Raw genomic sequence first — 20,866 nt, 5'->3', positions numbered from 1 at the left:
AGCATTATGGATTCTTTGCTAGAAAAGAAGGTTTTGGAGTCAACATGCACACCCGTTCTGTTTGAATTGCAGGATTCGCGAATGTTTCACAAGCAGCAAATGAATGAAAAATACCAATTCGAAGTCATTGAAGTAGTAGCAGTATCTCCAAAATCTCAAACATGAAAATTCCATTCAATGCCACTTAGAGCACAAAGATGCGTCCAGGAAAGTTATCCAAAATACTACGGGTATCCTAAACAAATCTGAGGAAAAAAATACTGAAAAATGCATATGACCGATTTTTGCTTGAATGAGAACCCTCTCAGTATTTCCTTCATTTTTTCTTGTCACCACCACCGGCAGACCTGCAAATGATAACTCAGAAAATTTCAAAAGCTATTCAAATTTTCCTAAGACGAATTTCAAAACAGAAGAAAAAAGGAACAAAGATGAATGGTTTTGTGGCCTCCCGTAGCATAAAGGCAGAATTCTAATTGAAGTAACCACTAACACTTGTATATGATATTGCCTGTGACGAGTAAATTATCAAGTTTCCAAGTATGCCAAATGCTTTCACACCATAGAAAACATAAGGAAAAGGTGCATAATTAAGGATGACTGGTGATCAACTGAAGAACTAAAAAAAATCAAGACCACATGTAACAAAATATTCCAAAAATAGAAAATGGTATGAATCGAGAGTGTGTCATCTAAACAGAATAGCAAGTTTGTCTGCCAGCAGCCAGATCATTTGACATAGGCGAACCACGGCAGGGATATATACCCAACATTCACGTTTGGAGCTGCAATTAAATAGCCCACCTCGCACCCTCGCTTCTCATTCCTTCTGCCAGTCACATGGACACAAGGGAAAAGCATATTCTTGACCCTTATCCAATCCTCCATGTAATAATCAAAACTCACTTAGGTAGCTCAGTACATGGATCAATGATATGACTAAATGCATTGTTCGTAAAGTTGCAAATACCTTAGGACACTCATATCCTATAGAATTCAGTAGCAAAGCAATCACCTGGGCGACTTCCAACTTGCCATCTACATACGTCAGTTCAGCCGTTACTCTTTAGGAAGCATCCGCCCCAGATACACTACCCACCTCGCAGTGTCCCGGGCCCCACCCCCCCAACACACCCAGGTGAGAATGGTGCAGCGGTTCGGCCAAGCAGATCTACTTGTTATATGATGGCATCATCTTCAGCTTGAAACTAATATAGCTTCTAAGATTGACAATAATCTTAGCTTAACCAAGTAAAAAATTGATTTTCATAAACAGCTTCAAGTCAAAAACTGATCTTTCATACAGAGATATTAACCTAGATAACAGTGCAAGCCATCTCTTGCTTTAACAGCTAATTAATTATTAAAATGTAACCATTTTTTTTACGATACTGAAAGAAGAATAGCTGAAATTGATCTCCACATTTACCAAGTGCCGTGCTGATTTGCTGAGTTCATAATTAAATGAACGTCAAGGTCTATTATGTCCGCTATGTTCTACCCCGCAGTTCCAAGTAGTTATAGATCATCAACCGAATGCAAAGAACTCTTTGATATCAACAAGCCAGTTCACATACCTCATCTTGCGGAGAACACTGGACATTTCCTCACGCTTCTTCTTGGCCCTCTTGTGGGTGCCCAACTTTCTCTTTGCTACTTTCAGAGCACGTTTGTCCTTTCCGACCTTAAGAAGCTCAGTTATCCTCTTCTCATAGGGAGCAAAACCAGCAACCTCCCTAATCAGATTCCTGACAAACAGAGTCCTTTTGCTGGTTTTCTGAAATGTCAGCAATGTTGAACAAATCAATCAGAGAAAATATGCATCGACATCGCTAGCAGCATTGAACAAGACAAGGTAAAATCGGACAGATAGATAACCCCCACCAAGATGCAACAAGTGAAACAAGAACCACAACAAAATTGACAGCATACCCCTTTTCTATCCGACGGGCGACGAGCCAATTCTCGCTTTGTTGTAACATGACCTCTGTTTAACCCAACAAAAAACCCCGATTTAGCCTGCGCAGGGGCCATCTTCACCAACTAGAAGGTCAAATAAACAATAACTCAAATGTCAGCACGTCAACAAACATCTCGTCGTCGCAAGAACAAACAAATCTTAGTTTGAGGAAACAATAAAATAGTAATGCTGCTGCATTCCGGTTCCTAAACTCTCAAAAAACCGGGAAATTCATCCTAACCAAACTGCATCCCGAAAGGATAACCATAGAAAGAAACACAGCAGTGCAGCAACAGTGTCCACGTGAGGCATCTCCAATTCCATAAAACAACACAAGGTATTAATACACTTCAGGCAGAAATATGGAGAAAGACAATCATGGGAAAAATACGGTCCCTTCAAACATTCCACAAAACCATGACTTTACAAAAGTAACTACCAGGAATGCTGCAAGGAAAAACCTAGAAAACAAAGTAGAGAATGGAATCAAACCGAAGAAGAATGTCAAAATGAAGCCATTTTCTTCCACGAGAAGATCAAGGTTCACCATTTTGATAGAGGAAGAGAAAGAGAGAGAGAGCGCGCGGGGGAGAGAGAGGTACCTGCCTGCCTGCCTGCGACTGAACTCCCGAAAAGAAACCCTAATGGCGAAAACCTTACCGAAGAATATAAAGGGGCAATATTTTCCGTTTAAACCCAGGACTTAAGCTCATATTTCATAAAAAGGGCAAAATTTTATAAATCTCAAATTCATGCCTGGCATGGCATTTTTTGTCCTTCAAACAAGTCAAACAATTGACATGGGGAGACTGGATGGGTTTTAGGTACCATGACATTGTTTCATTATAATGTGAAACATATCATAACTTGTTTATCTCCCAAAGAAGTATGTTAACATGTTTTACATGGTCTAATATATTTAAAATATGAGTTTTTTAAAGTTTAATAAGACTTCTGTCATAACGAGCATAGACAAGCTTCAAGGTCAGCTTGCTGATCAGTTGAAATAAGTTTTTTTACGTCCAGAACTGAGCGTTCGTGGACAAAATTTGAGTGCATACTAAGAAATGTAGAACAGAAAGGTACCGTTTCGGAAACTAAGCTGCCTTGAAGCCCCTGCCTCTTGTGGATAAAATACTCAATTAACCCCGACGGATCCAAATGCTTGAGATCTGGAACCAACTCACAGACAGTGTTTTCTTCATATGAACCGGGTTGTAGTTTGGCCAGATATAACCTGTTGGTAAAAATAAATCTTCACAAGTTACATGAGTTACACCAGTTAATGCCTAAACGAGTTAAATGGGTTTGAGCTCGAGCTTGTCATAAGGAGCTCGACTTGAGTTCGAGCCGAGCTTGTGCTTGAGTTTTTTGAGTCGAGTTCGAGCTGGCCAAGCTCGGGCTCGACTCGGCTCATGTGCAGTAATGTCTTTCTTGATAAGTTTTAATGTGCGGAGGGGGTTTTAGGGGTTTTAGAGTGTTTGAATGCCATCAAAACTTGATTTGAAGAAAAACCTAGATGACACTCCAAAATCAAATTTTTTTTCCTCTTTGGGTGCCATCAAAACTTGTTTAAGGAAAACCCAGTTTTGATAAAACCTGGTTTTGTTAAAGGAAATAAAAACCTGATCTCCCTCAGAACTATTCACAAAAACCAGGTTTTTGGTGTGTACAGACCAAGTTTTTAAAACTAATTAAAAACTTGATTTTGATGAAGGTGTCAACCAAGTAAAAATTCAGCATCCTTCCTAAGATTCATATTTAGATCCCTCAGAATGTGTTCGACAAAACATATTTATGTTTACGATGCATGTCCTTAAAACACATTTATAATTCATGAGCGCTGCTTTGTTGTTTTAAGATCTTTTTTAAATGGCGATCAGGGAGACGACATTACAATCTACTAAAAAACCCGATGTTAGCATAAAAGACTAGTATGAAGTAGCCATGAGTTTATTGCCATTGCCACCTAAATGGCATGTGCAACTTAAAATATTGATCCAGAATTCGTCAGCATCTGAAAAACGCTAAATTAGAAAATGTTTAGCTTGGCTAATATGCATGTCCAAATCTGGATATCTCAAATGGTGGTGTGTTTGCAGCCCTACTGCCAGGAAGATATGTGCATGTAATGGATGAACACAGCATGCAAGGTGTCAAGTATAATTTGCTATGCTGATTATTGACTGATACACGTTTCAAAAAATAGAAGTAATTACAGTAACTATACTTCAAAACGGGTTTCTTTTAGAAAAAATAAAAAAAGTGAGAAGAGAGCAGTAGAATCAAAGACATTTTCATTAACTCCCTCGTTTTCTCATCTAGAGCGTGCACTAGATTCACGTACATTTTCAATATTCTCTCAATTTCTCATCTAAGTTCCGCATTTCGTCTTGAACGTTCTTTGGTATTCTGTTCACGTTTCCTGATCAGCTTCAGTATCAAAAGAAGGGGAAATAGAAACTATAGATCTTTAATTTCTTTCGGGGAAAAGGGAACCACTCTAAGAGTAAGGACATGCCTACATTGGTGTCTTATAGACTTTAAGATCTGTTTCTTGACAGTGGTGAACTCTGGAGCAAAAGCTTCTTGCATCCTTGAAACTTTCATTTTGGTGGAATTAAAATTCGAAATTGTAGAAGTGAAGAGAGATTTATGAGGGCAACAATATACAAAGTTCAGCCTAAAAGGCTTACTTCCATGGGAAAAGGGCCTTTTTTTTTCCTCGTTTGTTATTATAATTCTAAATTTGTGATGTCTTCTTTTTCTTATGTTGTTGATTCTAACCACAAGGAAGTTTTGGCTCTAAAAAAGGGTCGTGATATGGCTATAACTCATGACAACTTGTTCTCTCGTTAATTTTGCTAACTCCTCGTGAACTTATCATTTGCAGGGAGGCTACCTGTAGATGAAGATAAGAGTTCATTACCACAGACATCTGCTAGTTTAATGGAATCGATACAGATTAGTGGAATATAAACAAGCAGTCTTGGGTGAGGCAAGCCTTAATAAGTTTATGCCAAGATACTTGCCTCATCGAATTATTGACCTTTCTCTATTTAAAGATCGTTCTCAAGTCCGCACCCAAGCTGATCGAACCATTCTCACAAATTTTGTCTGCAATAAAAAAAAGAAAGAAAAAAAACGTGAAAATGCAAAGGAAAAAATGAATAAACACAAATAATACTTTTCCCTTTTTTTCCATTTTGACGGTTTTTTTTTTCAAAAAAACGTATCTTTCCCCATTTTTTCGGCTGGCTTATTTTCGTTTTTTGTTTTTCAAATAAAACTCGTTTTCAGTGACAATGGAGCGAACAGGCCGGTAAATTAAGTTCACTCTGGTTTTACTCCATCTTCGTTGACAGATCTAGACTCAGACTATGGCGTCTGTTTCTAGTTCAGATTTCTGGGTTTTGCATCCGTTGAAACCTTCATTCGCACATCTTCTTAGCTGACACATAACCTTTTATACTTAATCTGATTACAGATTAAGGTGTTCAAACTGAAGGCATTTTTTTGCTTAAAGGTTGATCCAGCATCCCTTTTAGTAAATGCAAAGGAGTTCAGTTGAAGAATTTTATTTATTTGAAGCCTGATCTACTAGAAAGATGTCTTTGCTTCCATTACTTGAACTGGGGATTAGACTTTATGGGCCAATTGATTCCCTTGTCTCTTGGTGCATATATTGCTAAGATTTAGTGGGGCTCCCCCTTCAATTTTAAGGCATCCCTTTCCATATATGAGCAACAACCTTTAGACACCTACCACTCATTTGAATTTCATTTCTTTCTTTACGAGACAGTCATCCAATTGATAAAAAGGCACCAAATGAAGTGCCCTTTTTCTGGATCATCAAGTTAAATTTTATTTTTGGTAGATCCAACCTTACTGTGCATGTGAAGTTAGTTCAGCGGAAAGTATCTACCTGGGGTCGCTTCCTGCTGCCAAACAACTCCTAAAGTATGTTTTTTTTTTTAAATGCATTATATTGCTTTTTTTTTCTTAGATCTTCTTTCAGTACTTTTCATGTTCAAAATCGTCTTTAGTTTTTCCTATTATCTTTCGGCCGATGCTCTTTCTTTATGTCAGGTGGATACTTACCTGTTATATTTTCTAAAATATTAGTAATTAATTATTCAGAATTTACAAAAAAAATCACTTGACCTTAGATGTATTCATGAAGATCTGACCCACTTAAGTTCACAATACAATGCACAAGCGAATTCAATCATTGGAAACCATTTAAAGAAAACCATCTTGCTCTTAATAGAAAAGGGAATACGTTCAAGTAAAGGGTTTTTCACAATTCACATGTTTTTTGCTAGTTTTGATTTTCTTCTTTTCTTTAGGTATGGTTTAAAAATAAAATAGTCTTCTTAAATGTATTAAGTTTAACTTTTTTGTAATTTATGAAACTTGCTGGTGAATTATTTTGTAAACTGAAGCTGTTATATGTATTTCTCAAGCCCTATGCAATTAGCTATGTAAATGGATATTCATGAATCTATCTCTTTGCTCACCGGGCGATTCCATTTATGGAGAAATAATGTACTTTTACATCACCCACGTTTCAAAGCAGCCTTGGAACCAATAACTGAAGGAGGTAGAGTTTAGGTTGAGCCTATCGGCACTAGGTCAGGGAAGAAACCATTTTAGAAGTGATTTCCTTTATAAAATGAGTATACTATAAAAAATTAACGCCAGCATGCAAAAACTTTTCATTTAATATATTTGTAATACTTTAAAGCAAATTAAGTCAAAATACTTTAATTTAATGAGAGACCATAAATTAAAAAAAAAAGGATTGATTAATTTTCAAGAATAGCATCATCTTCTACTTTTCAGAAAAAGAAGCCATATCTTTGCACAGGCATGCAGTTCAAATTACAGAGAAATCAAATGCACAAGTTCCTTCCATGCCACGGTTAAATAAATGGGTATCTTATTTTACTTCCAAACCAGGCATACTCAAGCTGCACCGCCAAGAATTAGATTCCTCAGTCTTAGTCAAAACCAGAAAGAATATATATATATATATATATATATAGAGAGAGAGAGAGAGAGAGTCAGACTCACGGACAATATGCTCTAGATATTCCCATAACTTCATGTGGAAAACAGCCATGTTTAACCAAAATAAAGAAAGAGTTACTTTCATCAGTTACAGACTTACAGTATCCCACGAAAGTTCTTCTTTTGAGTCACATGAAACATGGCCAAGTTGATGAGCTCCCCATTATCAGTGAGGGAGTCACTTAACTACTTGAAAGAAGCAACTGTGTTTTTTGATCGATGTATTAAAGCCTTCACATGAATGATATTATGATGCCGTGTTTGCGAGCCGGACTTGGAGACGGCGACACAACTTTATAGAATCAAAAGGGGTTGACGTAGCGCTGTAGCCGTCGCCATTTAATTGCCATGAGCATCACTCTCTAATGGTTAGTGAAGCCAAAAAATTTTAAACGAAGGGCATTAATATATAGTAGGCTTTTGAAAATATGTTAGACCCTTCAAATTAATACAAATTAAAATGGTTAATGTATAAAATAGTAAAATGGCTGGACGCACCAATATGCAAACAAACCAATTTTGTATGATCGTGTGGGCAAATGACCACACAAGCCCACATGCAGTTCTGCCACTAATGTATAACTTGGGATCAAAAGTATACACCCAAGAACTTTTAGGCAATGAGAACAAGTTGTAACTTGTTAAAGTATTTTATGAATCGGTTTCAATTTTTAGGAAATATTAGTGCATGAAATGGTTACAACATGTTCCTTTGCCTTTTATAAAACTTGTGAATGTTACCCAGTTGAAAAGACGTCACCAGAGACCAAAAAGTTCATTGTCTGCATATGCTAGGGAGCTTAAAGTCGGTGGGGAACATAAAAGGGTCGGATCCGGAGACAGCTAAATACATCAGAGGTCAGGTTCAGGACAACCAACAGAGATTTAAAATCAAATTGATTCAAAGATCAGCTCAAATTTTCTTTGGAAATTCTCGTTTGCAGATCCAATTCGACCTTAGTTTTCTAAGAAGATTTCACTTTTGTGAACCCTTTATTATATAGTGGAAGGAAAAATAAACAAGCAGCCGTGAATTCACAAACTTGGTCATCTTTCATCTTAACCCTCAATTGAACATAGACCAACATTCATATAAGACAATGAAGGCGAGGCAAACTCCTCCTCTTAATTATCATTTTGTAAAACGAGTATTTAGAAAAGATGTGGGAACATTCCTCGAATTTTCTAATGGTGGCTAATTGGCCTTCCAAGTCAAGGGTTAGGTGGAAAAAGAAGCCAAGCAGCAACAAAATATCTCCTAATGACAATTACCAGCCAGAAAGGAAAGGAAGCGTTTGAATTTCAAAGCATGAACTGCTAAGTAATTGGTCAAGAACATATTTTAAATTATAACACGCTGTTCTCCTTTACCACGTCCTTCTGGTAAAAAAAAATCAAAGCATATCTTCTACCTTTAAATACTAATTAATTATTTCATTCAACAAAGGTGATGTGGAGGTTGGCAGCCGTCGCCTACTACTTATATTGGGCGCCCCTTTTAAAACCACATGTCGGACATGTTAAAAAAGCATATATATATATATATTAGGCTTGGGGAAAAGTAGTAATGCCACCTTGAAAACTTAAATGTGTAAATGAGTTGAGGTAGCAACAAAGAAGTGTTTGGATTTTTATGATATGTCTAATCCCTCAGGTAAATCAGTAGTGAAATTTTGTTTTGTTTGAAGAAAAATGGGGAAAGAAGAAGAATCTTAGCTGTTCCAACTTTGCCGGTTGTATGGGACTGTAGGTAATGTTGATATCTATCAACTCTTTGACCATATATTGATTCACAAATGGATGAAAACAACAAAATGAGTGAAAAATGTGATGCATATTGACACCAAGATCCAGTTTGGCGTGCGGTTGCTATTGACCAAAAAAGGTTGTGCATCAAAGACTCGTATTGGGGCCAAATTCATGCCACTAATATATATATATATATATGTGTGTGTGTTTGAAATGAACCAACACCTATTCTCAAGAATCTCAACAAAAGAAATGTTTACAAAAAGACGCCTGTTTTGATGGGATAAAAAAAATATGCTAAGGTTTTGATTTCTTTCATTTAACCGCAGAAATACACGTTAGATACCTCGTTATTTACCATTGACTGGGAGGGATGCTATCAATGTTGGTGTGAACTGTGAAGTGTGTCCACATATATTGTCCTTTGAGGGGTTGTTTGGCATTAATAATAGGATGCTACTATTGTATGTATCTGCTATAAGAATTAAAGTAGATTTATGGTATACTTTTTAAAATATTTTATGAACATGTCCCAATTATTAAGGTAAATACATGAAATAATATTTTATCACTATTGTCAAACAAACCCTTCACAGATGTTTCAAAGGTTGAGGCAAATTCATCGAACATTATGTTTTAACGTTTCATGAATTGAAATAAAATGACGAAGCATTATGTTAGTGTTATTGTTGCCAAGCCTCAGCCTCTCTTAAAGGGTGCCTGATAACAGGAAATGCATGTTTGAAAGTTCCAAAAAGTGCATTGTTACTTTTATGAAGCCCTCTTGCCTCTCCAAACTAACAATGTAAAATGTCGTTAAGGTCTTTCATTTCTTCATTGGCAGGCAAATATATGTTACTTATTAAAATGTTACTTTATTAATCCGCGCGTCAAAGAATTTGAATAATTTTGAATTTTGAAAAGCGATATCAACACGAACCAAATCGAAACAAAGGTAGGTCCCATTTACACTGGAAGGGCATGTTTCCACCTTTCCCCCCAAAAAAGAAAGTGTTTTGATAATTTTGTAGGGTAATTTTTTTTTATATTTTATTTTTTCCCTTGTTAAAATAAATCTTTTTTATATTTCATTTTTTGTCTTTATTAAAAAAGGTTTTACATTTATCAAGTAAAGATATTTTGATCATTTCGGAAATGATCTCAAGCGGCCTACAGAGGAAATCGGTTCCATTATAGAGGTGATAGATTTTAGGTGCAGTTGCTTTTTCTGCATCCCCGAAAAGTGACTGTAGAGATGCAGAGATTGAAACAAGACCCTGCTCTCGCCGCGTCTGCCCCCAGAACTCAGCCGCATCATCCAGTTTACAACACTTCTCCTACCTACTCTCTACACGTCCACACTATTCATTAGTTTGTCATTTTTTAATATTTATTCTTAATTCTTATTTTTTGTAGATTTAATTTCAAAATAATATGATAAGATCTTTTTGTCGCTTGCCAACCGATTTAGTTACATGTATATGATGAGCAATATCCGTATTCGCAACTCTCTTTTGATTTCCAGTTTTAAAGCAGATAAGATAGTTTTAAAAATGATGAAAAACACAGAGTAAGAAAAACTTGGTGAGAGAGAGGAAGGAGTGACATGGAAAAATGAATTTTAAAATGAGATTGATGGGAATTCTGCCATATAAATGCATATGAAATTTTAAAACTATAAAATAGAAAAAACATCGTTATTTCAACAAGAAAAACCTTCCTTTAGTAGGATATGGCTACAGACTTATATTTGTTGTAAATCGAGATATTTTGGGTGAACAAAAGAGTATTTCATCTTCACTTAACCTCTTATCCCCTTATGCTTCCGTGCATGGGAATGCTATCCCCACCCACTTCGCAAATTGGGGCATTTAATTATTAAAATCTTTAAAGCAATTGTGATAAAAAAAAAATGAGTTCCACTCATGACCTTTGTAAATTAGTCCATTGTTGGAGAGGAGTATGTTGCTTGAGAAATCAAATTACTAAAGGCGTGTTTGAAGGGCATGGATTCCACCCATTCTAATCTAAATTCTTTATATATATATATATAAGAAAGAGAGGGAACAATAATATGATCATCAAGAAAAAGTTGACATGCACGTGAATCCTGACCATCGAAAGTGTGGATCCAATTCGGAGTCATGTTGGCTTAAGAATACTGTTTTCCCTTTATTCCTTTTTTAAACGCATCGCATGCATGGCATGTGGGCGAGAATCCAACTGTAACTAAGTAGAACACATATTCAATAATATCCCAAGAAACCTTTTTCCGTAGCTTTACAAATAAAATCATCATGTCATCCCCAACAAAGCATGACAAAAAAAAAAAGACTTGACATCCTCTAAACGTTCGTAATCCATATTAAAACATTCGGCAAATTAATCCCCAACTTGCAATCTTAAGATCTTCCAACTCTGATCAAACACATTAGTCATTACCCATTTGAGATGTTCCTCCTTTTCTGCGTGCATCAAACAGATAAAATATGATATTTTCTTCCAATTTGATTTATCGTATTTTGTTTTGAATAAGTGTTTCTACTGGACTTTCTGAATCGGTGGCAGCAGTGTGAATGTTCCACAGTCAAGCTTTGGTTGGTGTGCTAAATGTGGAGGCAGCAATTATTGACATAAAAGAAGATTGAACTTCTTCATCTTCACATCATAGAAAAAGAAAAGAATATCATATTTAATTTCTATTTTTCTACTTAGATTTTCTAGTGCTTCTTCCTCTTGAATTGAGAAAGGTAAAATTTTGTTTGCCCTGTGTCCTCCCATACATGCATTGTATCGTGTATGGTACACATGCCCCACCAAGATATAAAGTTCCGCTCATTAAAAGTCAGACTTTCCCCTTTGTGATAACTATTGTGGGGTACAAATAATTGAGCATTTAAAACTTTCAGAAACTCCGCCATGCCGAGGAAAGATACCTGCAGTTGATCAATCATGGTGATCAAGATGGACCGGTAAAAATTTAAACCCCAAAGATGGATCAATCATATTTGTGCAAGAAAAAAAAAAACCAAAAATACCACAAAAATATTTAAATAAAAATGGGTTTTTGTTTGTGGATTCACAGAAGATTTACGCGATTAATTACTTTAAAGTGTTCATGTTGAAAGAAGCAAGAGTCCAATCTGCCAAACATGATTACCTGTTATGGGATTAGTGCATAGAGAGACTTTTTATGGGATTAGTCCAATTTACATGCATTGTGAGTGGTTGTGATCATTAAGGCCACAAATTTATCAAGTAAAGCCATATATTATGCCAAGTTATGCGGATATGTGAACTTAATAACTAACAGTTTCATCTGTTGCCAAGACATAATTACAAATTTTCTTCCAATTTATGCTAAGTAAATTTCGATAAACTAGTAACAAATTTATCATTGTAGGAATAAGCATGAGACTTTAGGATCAAGATGGAGATGAATCGCCAGAGAATAAGATTTGTTGATAAGCAAAGTATGTGTCCTGCATTTTGGCAAAGTTGACACTATGAATTGATAAGCAAAGTATATGTCCTAAAGTTTCATGAAGTTGACTGCACAACTTTAGAGACTTTCCCCCCCCCCCTACAAAAATGCCTTTACTCCTTGTAGGTATCAATTCTCAAAAAGCACCGTCAAACATGGCTAGAAATTTTCCACCATGACAAATTTTTTATCATTTTTTTTTTTGGTTTATCAAAAGAATTTGTCATCCTTTAGTCTATGAAAAAGTTGGTTGCTGTTTCACACGAGAAAGTCTTGCAAATTGTAGAGAGAGAAAGAAGGTCAGGATCACGAGACATGGATCCAGAATCTGAGATGGAGCACAAGATCTGATCAACTCGAGTGCCATTCTGAACGCCATCGTGTCTTTTTCTCCACTTTCTGCAGTCTTGTTCCTGTGCTCAAGCAGTGCCATGAACAACTATTTTGTTTTTTCACCTATGGAGTTATCTGCAGAGAGAAGATCAGATATCAAAAATAATAAACAATTATAAACTTAATTATGATATCTTGAAATAGACATATCCTGTTTGATGGATTTTTTCCCCTTGTTGACCATCATCTATACAATATATATAAAAGATTCAGAGATGTTTTAAAGGTACTCTATTTGTGGAATATGCTTTGAGAAGCGTTTACTTTTTAAAACCTTCGATCTCTCTTAAATGGGTTTAGTTTATGTTTAGATCTTTTAGCAATAACTATATCTAACTTGGTATGTCTAACTCCATTCCAGCAGCTCCTATTAAATGAAACAAGAGCCCATGTGTTGGAAAAACAACTACCGTATTGAACACATTAAAAAGAAAAAAGTCTTTTATCATTCAAACTGGTTCATTTATAAGCACACTCACAAAAAATTAGTAAATTATAGGAGCAGTTCATAAGAGTTTATGTTATTTTTAGCAACAGATTTTTAACACCTCATTCACCCGAAACATAATGAGGCATATGATATATTTGAATCCTTCCACATGTGTGTGCCAAAAAATATTTTCATATGATGTATTAAAAACTAAGGAAAAGAGCCCCTGAAGTGACAAATTTGTTATGATTATAGCGATTTAACCGGTGAAACTTATCGCTCTCTCAAGAGGGAGAGGTATGGGCACAAGATATTAAATTTGACAAAAAAAGTAGTAAAGCCCACCAAATGAATGCGATGCTTTGCCTGCAGTACTAATCAATGAGGCTCTTCAATTCTTCTTTATTAATGTCTTTAGTCATTCGCCCGGAAATTCAAATGTACGGACCGGATCTCAAGGGCCACGATGAGTTTAATCGTTAACAAAAAAAAAAGAATTGAATTTAGATGACCAAAGAATGCATTGACCTCCCAAAAAAAATATCTGACAAGCAAAAAGCACCGTCAAGTTTGAGAAATTTACTGTTCTCGTGAGGGCAAGAAAAAAGTTGGGTTCTGAGACGGAACAATTTTTTGATTTCATGAACTTGGTCGTGCCCAATACGCAAACTCAACGCTAGTGTTTTAGGGGGGTTGCGGTTTCGACGGCTTGTTTGTTTCTGGAATTGAGGAAGACCCAAAATTTCTGGGTTCGTTTTCATGACTTGACTTGAGGAAGACTTAACCGAGTTGGCTAAGGTCATCAGCGGAGTTGGGTCGACTGGAACCACATAGATCTAATGACAGAGAGAGGATTTTTTGGTTGATGGGTCTGGTTTGATGTGAAAGTTCCATGTAATTATAATATAATTTTGAATTCATATAATAAAACCTTTGATGTAGGCATTAACCTAATGTATCTCCGGTATCGGGAAAATAAAGCCCAGTGCATAAATCTATCGGGAAAATAAAGCCCAGTCAAAATCGATAACTTGGCAAGTTAGTAGGGCATGATCTAGAGCTAATTCGATAAAAGACTGATACCACTTAGCCTCCTTAATCTTTCTTCTTTGAGGTCGAGCCTTCGAATCCTTGTGGGGCACTTTTATATAACGGTTCCAATTGCTTATAGATGATACACATTAAAACACATAAAATCATGTTTCATTTTTTCATTTTAAAATCAACTCGCGAACATTTAATAAATTTAAAAACCATTGAAACGAGGATGCTAACCTTTTGACGGGGTCAGATCGTCCTGGGTCCGGACTGAGCCAGACGACGCATTCCTTTGACGAAGCCTTCTTCCGTCCGGCTCTCGGAAAGCAAGGGCATCTTGGTCATCGTGGATTCAGGTAAACTAAACCACCCTCGGCGTCGGCACCCGCACCGCACCTTCCTTCAGTCGGAAAACGGAGGTCCATTTTCGACCATCGAAATGTTTGACTTGACCCCACACTACAACTTCCGAACAAGCCAAGGTACAGACGGGGCCCCACACCGTACCTCCCTTGATAATCGACGGCTAGGAGACCCTCTCTGCGGGAATCCAACGGTCAATATCAAAAGAATTTTAGGAAAACCAATGAGTAGTTCTCTTCTCTCCCTCCGTCGTCGGCCCGTGTTTCGCTGCTGTCCGAATCCGAGTCTCTAGAGAGAGAAAAAGAGGATAGAGAGCAGACGGGGGGCAGAATCTAAAAGGACGGGCAAATATCCGCAGAGGCTGCCCGGGGGGGGGGGGCAGGTGGGCCGCCTGCCCGTGGCTAACGCGGTCCCGCCGGTCAGCAACGCCGGGCAGTCTCACCTCCCTCGCCTCCTTCCTTCCTTTCCCACCCTTCTCTCTACACCAGAACTTAAACTCTCCCCACGATTCACAGCACGGTCATTGCTCTTGGTTGGGGGCGCCACCCTCTCTCTCTCTCTCTCTTCTCTCTGCCCCCAACGTTTTTTTCTTCTCTCTCCTGTTTCTCTCTCTTCCTCTCTCTCTTTACCCCTCTCTGGGGTACTCAGTCCAGGGGGAAACTGAGAGGGAGGGTGGTGCTCTTTGTTGGTTAATGGGAGTTTAAGGAGGGAGGGAGAGAGAGATAGAGAGAATAGGAGAGGGCAGAGAGAGAGAGAAAGAGGGAGAGAGAGAGAGAGATATGGGTCAGGGAATGAGTTGCGGGGTGAGCCATGAACATGGCTTGCTGAGTGCAGTGGAAGAAGGTGATTTGGAGATGGTGGCGGCCTTGTTGGACGCCCAGCCCTGGCTGCTGCATCAGACCACCCCTTATGACAGGCTCTCCGCGTTGCATATCGCTTCTGCCAATGGTCAGATCGAGGTAGATGATTCTCTCTCTCTTTTTGGTTTTGATTGCATGGATGTTTTGGGTTGGTGGCATCGTATCTCCTGGTTTTGATCTGGCTGTCTTTTTCTGGGACACTTGGATGGGGGGAAATTTTGAGTTTTGTTGGTTGTAGCCTGATATTGGTGATTGGGGGAATGGATTGCAATCATCTTTACTGATGCTTACTTTTATTTTTCAGGTTCTTACTTGGTTGTTGGATCGATCGGTTCACCCTGACTTGTTGAATCGTCATAAGCAGGTTCGGAGTTGGTGCTTATTTTTGTAGTTTGATGTTTTTTTCATAAGATGCGTTTATGATTGATAGTACTTCCGTAGCTTGATTTGTTTCGCGGAAATGGTTCAGACTCCACTGATGTTGGCAGCAATGAAGGGGAAGATCTCTTGTGTGCAGAAGTTACTGCAAGCTGGTGCAAATGTATGTGAGTTTACTGCAACTTTGTAATCACTTATGTGCTAGATGATTCGATGGTGAGTGCTTACGATCAAGCAATAATTAACATTTGATTACCTTTTGTCTGGTTGCTTTCTTTAGATCTTGAAGTTTGATTCTTCACGCGGAAGAACATGCTTGCACTATGCTGCATATTATGGACACGCCGATTGCTTACAGGCCATTCTTTCAGCCGCTCATTCCACCCCCATTGCAGATTCTTGGTTGGTGTCTGGATTGTCTCTTTCGAGCATTGTTTACATGAAGATCTGTATGGATTGGTCTAATAATTAACCACTTGATACTTATGTGCCTTTTCTGATTAGTCTATGGGGTTGTCTGCTGTGCAGGGGATTCGCAAGATTTGTTAATGTTAGAGATGGAAGTGGAGCCACACCGTTGCATTTAGCTGCTCGGGCAGGCAGGCCTGAATGTGTGCATATTCTATTGGATAATGGGGGCCTTGTTTGTGCGTCCACCGGGGGAAACGGGTAAGTTACTGAATCTATTGGGAAATCAAGTGCCGTTTTTCTGTAGTTTGTTTGTCTTCTCGAGCCTGAAGTTTCTGTTTGCAGTGAACCAGGGAGCACTCCCTTGCATTTGGCTGCCAGAGGAGGGTCCTTGGACTGCATCCGTGAGCTGCTTGCTTGGGGCGCCGATCGTCTTCAGCGAGATTCTTCTGGGTAAGTCGTTCTGGGGTTTCTTTGTCTCTGAATATTTTTGGTTCTGTATCTCTATTTCATGAACAATTTCAGGCCCTTTCACCATTGCTGCATAAAGGGTTCCATACCCAAACACATTTATGGGAGTCTTAACTTGACCTTTGATGAGTGGCTATGATGCGCGTAGTCATTTATGATGGTGTAGTCTTCAAGGACGTAGCTTGTTCTGCAATTCTTTCTGTTTAAAGATGCAGGCAAACTTGCTAACTTGGGCCTTAGTATTACAGGCCAAGATTACAACTGCACACTATCCGGTCTGTGGTAGTAAATTATTGATTACTTTCACAAGAAAAAGAAAAAGAAACTGGTGAATGCTGGTGAGGATTTTTTCTTCTAGTGGCTTGTTTTGTAGATTTTATGAGTGAGGAAAGAAGCACTAGCATACCCAAAGATGCAAACGGAAAATTACTTGCTTTTGGTGGTTGTTCAAGATTTGCTTCGATTCCATATGCGCTATAAAGGGCATTACTGCTGCCAATGGATTGCATCAAGCACCATTGAGCAGGATATGAAGCATACTCATACTTATAGCAATGTAGCATGCAGTGCCAGCATACTAAATTGGTCTTGTGCGTGTGCATACATGCATGTGCACCTTCTTCACACACCTCTGAAACTTCTGAAAGTTGTTCCAAGTCAAATAGGAACGCTACTTGGTTGACACAATCCATGTAGTGAGAATTCCCCTACTCTATCATCTGGCTGATTTTTTATGACATTCATATATATTATATTGAGAACAGGAGTTTGAAGGATGAAATTAAATTTTCATTTGCAGGAGAATACCATATGCAGTTGCATTGAAGCATAACCGTGGGGCATGTGCAGCACTGCTTAACCCTACCTCTGCAGAACCACTAGTTTGGCCTTCACCCTTGAAGTTCATCAGTGAGCTTAATCCAGATGCAAAAGCCCTTCTTGAGAGGGCTCTCATGGAGGCTAACAGAGCAAGGGAGAAGACCATCTTAAAAGGGACAGCTTATTCATCGCAGTCCCCCGATCATTCAGACAACTATGTGGAGGATGACATGTCCGAGGTCTCTCTATCTCTCTCATTTGAATAATTGCAAAATTTTGACTAGATTTGGCAACGCATGTCCCATGCAATGATTTGTCAATGCAAACTCATCATTCTGAGTGAGTTGTTGATTTCAATTGGCATCATTTTGGCAGGATAGCGATCTGGAGCTCTGCTGCATTTGCTTTGAGCAGGTCTGCACAATTGAGGTTCAAGACTGTGGACATCAGATGTGCGCTCACTGCACACTAGCTCTTTGTTGCCACAGCAAACCAAACCCAGTGACCACCTGCTTGCCTGCACCCTTATGCCCCTTTTGTCGCAGCAACATTGCACAGCTTACTGTTGCCAAGATCAAGACAGATGGTAAAGAGAAGGATGGTGTGTGCAGAAACCGCAGCTTGAGAAGATCAAGGAACTTAAGTGAGGGAAGCAGCAGCTTTAAAGGTCTGTCTGCTATGGGTTCGTTTGGAAAAGGTTGTACTCGAGGCTCTGGTAGGATTACCGACAGCAGTGAATGGTTGGATAAGCCTTGATGTATGGCACTGGCTTCTCTAGTATTCTTGCAGTGGAAGAAAATGCTTTGTTGTTTGATCAGATTGGAGTTCATGCGTTCAGATTTTGATTTGTTCTTTTCCCGGAGACTTTGGGTACAGAGTAAGTTGGGGGATCTATGAAATAAGCCAAGTTGGTGGTATAATTTAGCTGCTCCCAGGGCCTTGAAAATGTGGCCTTTGAAGAAAGCGAATCGTGAAGCTGAGGCAATATGTACTTTTGTCTACTCAATATGAAAGGTGTTGTTCAAAAGTTTAAGAAACCTGGAGTGATCTCTCCATTTTGTGTTCAGTCTTATTTGTGTGTTCATTCTCCTTTTAGTGTTCGATATTGGAGAGAGAGAGAGCGACCAATCATGAAATAAACGGTGGAAAATCAATCAAACACAACTATATTTTTTCTTACCAATTGCTTGTTACGAATTCAAGACTTTGGCCGGCGATAAAGTCCTTCAAGAGTCTACTTCACTCTTAAGGAGGTATCTACAAATAATAAGCTACTATACCAATGCAATCTATTACTCTTTTCTAATTTGTGGTCAGTGCTAACAAGAGTCTTGGACTTTTACAAGTGAAAAACTTAAACAAATATCATCTTAGAAATTTTAGATCTTGATGCGACTCTCTCTCTCTCTCTCTCTCTCATGCTGAACAGACGTGTCACCAAAGGAAACCAACTTCTGAAGCAGTCGCTTCAGAGTGATTGTCTGTTAGCCGGGCGGTGGGGGTTGAGGGGGAGAAGAGAGACGAAAAGTAGGTCTCCATAATGGAAGGATTTGATGATTGTTGCCTAACGTGGGTTCCATTGCTCCTTTCCAATTCATAATGGTGGTGCTCTGCTCTGCCTCTCTCCTTCTTTCTGGTTCTTGTTCTCTTCCGTTGGGTGGTAAGGGGAGAGAGGACTGAGTCAAAAGCTCTTTGTTCCATTCTTTGCCTCCTTTCTGGTGGGGTGGGGGCCACCGCCCTGCTTTCCATAACTCATGGTGGGACCCGGCTTCACTCCATCGCTCGTGATTTGGGGTGTCCCTTGTGGGTGAAGGGCCCACTTCTGCATCCCTGGGTCCCCTGGTGGGCCCTGCTCTGCCTGTTCTGGTCATGGGCCTTTCATGTGGGTCCCACACTGAGTGGGCCCCGGTCACGGCTGCCATCCGATAGTTACAGATTGAGTTTTTTTTTTTTTTTTTAAACGACAGTTTTTCTGTTAATTTCTTTTTCCAGAAAGCAAAAGGTATAAGCACATAAACCTTAGGTTCAAAATGATGTAACAAAGAGCTTTTGGAAAACCAAAGCTGTAGCTTGAAAATGATGCAGTGAAAGGGTTCAGATTTGGATTTTCCTTTCAACTCGTTAAAAGTCATGTAAGCCCAACATGAAGGGAAAGCTTACACAACAGAATGATAATATTGAGACTTTATCAAAGATCTTCTACTTGGCACCTTTTCCATTGCTTTCTGATAATCTTCTCACCACATGTAAGTGGTGTACAAGTTACCGAGTAGAAAAGCACATCTGAGATGGAACTTTCTGTGTGGTCTGACACAGTCCAAGCTCAAGATACCTACTGAATTATACTAAAAGACAAACATTGGATGTTTAAATCCTTTACTTCTTTCATTCTGAAAGAATCCACCTTATCACTCAACGGGATGAGAGAGATTCTTTTGGCCTTTTCAGTGATTTTTTCTATCAAAGAAGCGTCCCCACGAAACCATCTTTGACCGGCCATTAGTTGTGTCGTTCCTTCCTTTGTTGCTTCTTGCACCTCATTCACTTGACATCAGTTGACAAACTGATCTAAACGAACTGAGAAGCGGCCGTGTTTTGGATTTCTTTAGCAGCTGAGTGTTGTTACTTACAGCAACCATACGCATAATTTGTCAAAATCCTCAAGCTGAGCTTGAACTTCGAAAGCAATTCATTTAAATGAAAAAGCCTTTCCTTAGTCTAGTCTGGAAATCGATATCTAACTTCTTGGTTACCAAACATGGCGTCCAAAGATTAATCAATCCTCAATACAACATTGGTCCCATCTTCACATTCAATTTGCTTGTGGCTTAATCTTTAATCTCACTTCACTGCCTTGAACAAGTTTCCTGTAAATTGAACTGAGCTGCAAATGCAATCCGAGCAAGATCTAGGATCTTCCCCTTTTTTTGAAAAAAAATAAAAGAGCTCGATCTTTCTATTGCTGGATATTTCCAATTATACCTCCAATCAGTAGGATTTATTGGCCTAATCACGTAACAATGTGCATATGTATGTGTGTATTATTTGTCAATGCACGCATTGGCAGTCTAAGCTTGACTCGTTTGTTGAGTCAAAGAAGGCAGCCCCAGTGGCGAATGAGGCTGCAAACTGAGAAAAGATGAAAAACTCCAAAATGGGTTGTCACTTCTCTCTGACGGCCGGCCATGAATAGATCCATCTGAACAAGATGATGTCTATGAAAAGAGGGTGCAGAAAAGTCAGACGTTGGGAAGTCTCTTGTTTACACTGTAAACTTGTTACATGCAGCTCATGAACATTAGGACCTAATCTAGTCAACAAGAGGTGGGCCGTTCTTTCCATATTACAGCAAACCACACGCATACGAGCTTTGAAGTCTTACACCAATATGACCCTCGTGTAAAAAGAAATAAACAAAGGGAGGGTACCAGTCATGTATT

The 20,866-nt window shown here is 38.7% G+C and overlaps 2 protein-coding genes across 4 annotated transcripts; one reads left to right on the top strand and one right to left on the bottom strand.

The window, feature by feature from the left end:
- Positions 1-144: 144 nt before the first annotated feature.
- Positions 145-2,646, bottom strand: LOC116254127 (60S ribosomal protein L36-2-like). Of its 2 annotated transcripts, none has more exons than XM_031629256.2 (4): positions 2,563-2,646; positions 1,933-2,043; positions 1,578-1,777; positions 145-347 (listed from the first exon to the last, which is right to left on the bottom strand). In XM_031629256.2, exons 2-4 carry the CDS (start codon positions 2,032-2,034, stop codon positions 317-319), a joined length of 333 nt encoding a protein of 110 aa, XP_031485116.1. In that variant the 5' UTR covers positions 2,035-2,043; positions 2,563-2,646; the 3' UTR covers positions 145-316. The 2 variants fall into 2 exon arrangements, with proteins under 2 accessions (XP_031485116.1, XP_031485117.1); XM_031629257.2 differs by having other exon boundaries at positions 2,567-2,604.
- Positions 2,647-14,872: 12,226 nt separating this feature from the next.
- LOC116255010 (putative E3 ubiquitin-protein ligase XBAT31) lies at positions 14,873-18,492 on the top strand. 2 transcript variants are annotated; one of them, XM_031630700.2, is made up of 8 exons: positions 14,873-15,449; positions 15,655-15,714; positions 15,820-15,891; positions 16,009-16,130; positions 16,257-16,397; positions 16,482-16,589; positions 17,407-17,665; positions 17,802-18,492. In XM_031630700.2, the coding sequence occupies exons 1-8, from the start codon at positions 15,270-15,272 to the stop codon at positions 18,180-18,182; spliced, it is 1,323 nt and encodes a 440-aa protein (XP_031486560.1). In that variant the 5' UTR covers positions 14,873-15,269; the 3' UTR covers positions 18,183-18,492. The 2 variants fall into 2 exon arrangements, with proteins under 2 accessions (XP_031486560.1, XP_031486561.1); XM_031630701.1 differs by lacking the exon at positions 14,873-15,449 and having other exon boundaries at positions 15,792-15,891.
- The last annotated feature ends 2,374 nt before the right edge of the window (positions 18,493-20,866 follow it).

Source organism: Nymphaea colorata, chromosome 5 (assembly GCF_008831285.2).
Source record: "Nymphaea colorata isolate Beijing-Zhang1983 chromosome 5, ASM883128v2, whole genome shotgun sequence".
Taxonomy (NCBI): domain Eukaryota; kingdom Viridiplantae; phylum Streptophyta; class Magnoliopsida; order Nymphaeales; family Nymphaeaceae; genus Nymphaea; species Nymphaea colorata.
Note: the sequence above shows the minus strand (reverse complement) of the source record. Positions and strands in the feature narration are given on the sequence as shown.

Coding starts and splice junctions, on each gene's coding strand:
- LOC116254127 (XM_031629256.2), bottom strand. CDS start 2,034: ATGGCCCCTGCGCAGGCTAAATCGGGGTTTTTTGTTGGGTTAAACAGA. Junction 1,778..1,932: donor GCCCGTCGGATAGAAAAGGG/GTATGCTGTCAA, acceptor CTGACATTTCAG/AAAACCAGCAAAAGGACTCT. Junction 348..1,577: donor AGTGTTCTCCGCAAGATGAG/GTATGTGAACTG, acceptor TATCATTTGCAG/GTCTGCCGGTGGTGGTGACA.
- LOC116255010 (XM_031630700.2), top strand. CDS start 15,270: ATGGGTCAGGGAATGAGTTGCGGGGTGAGCCATGAACATGGCTTGCTG. Junction 15,715..15,819: donor TGTTGAATCGTCATAAGCAG/GTTCGGAGTTGG, acceptor GAAATGGTTCAG/ACTCCACTGATGTTGGCAGC. Junction 16,590..17,406: donor CTTCAGCGAGATTCTTCTGG/GTAAGTCGTTCT, acceptor TTTCATTTGCAG/GAGAATACCATATGCAGTTG.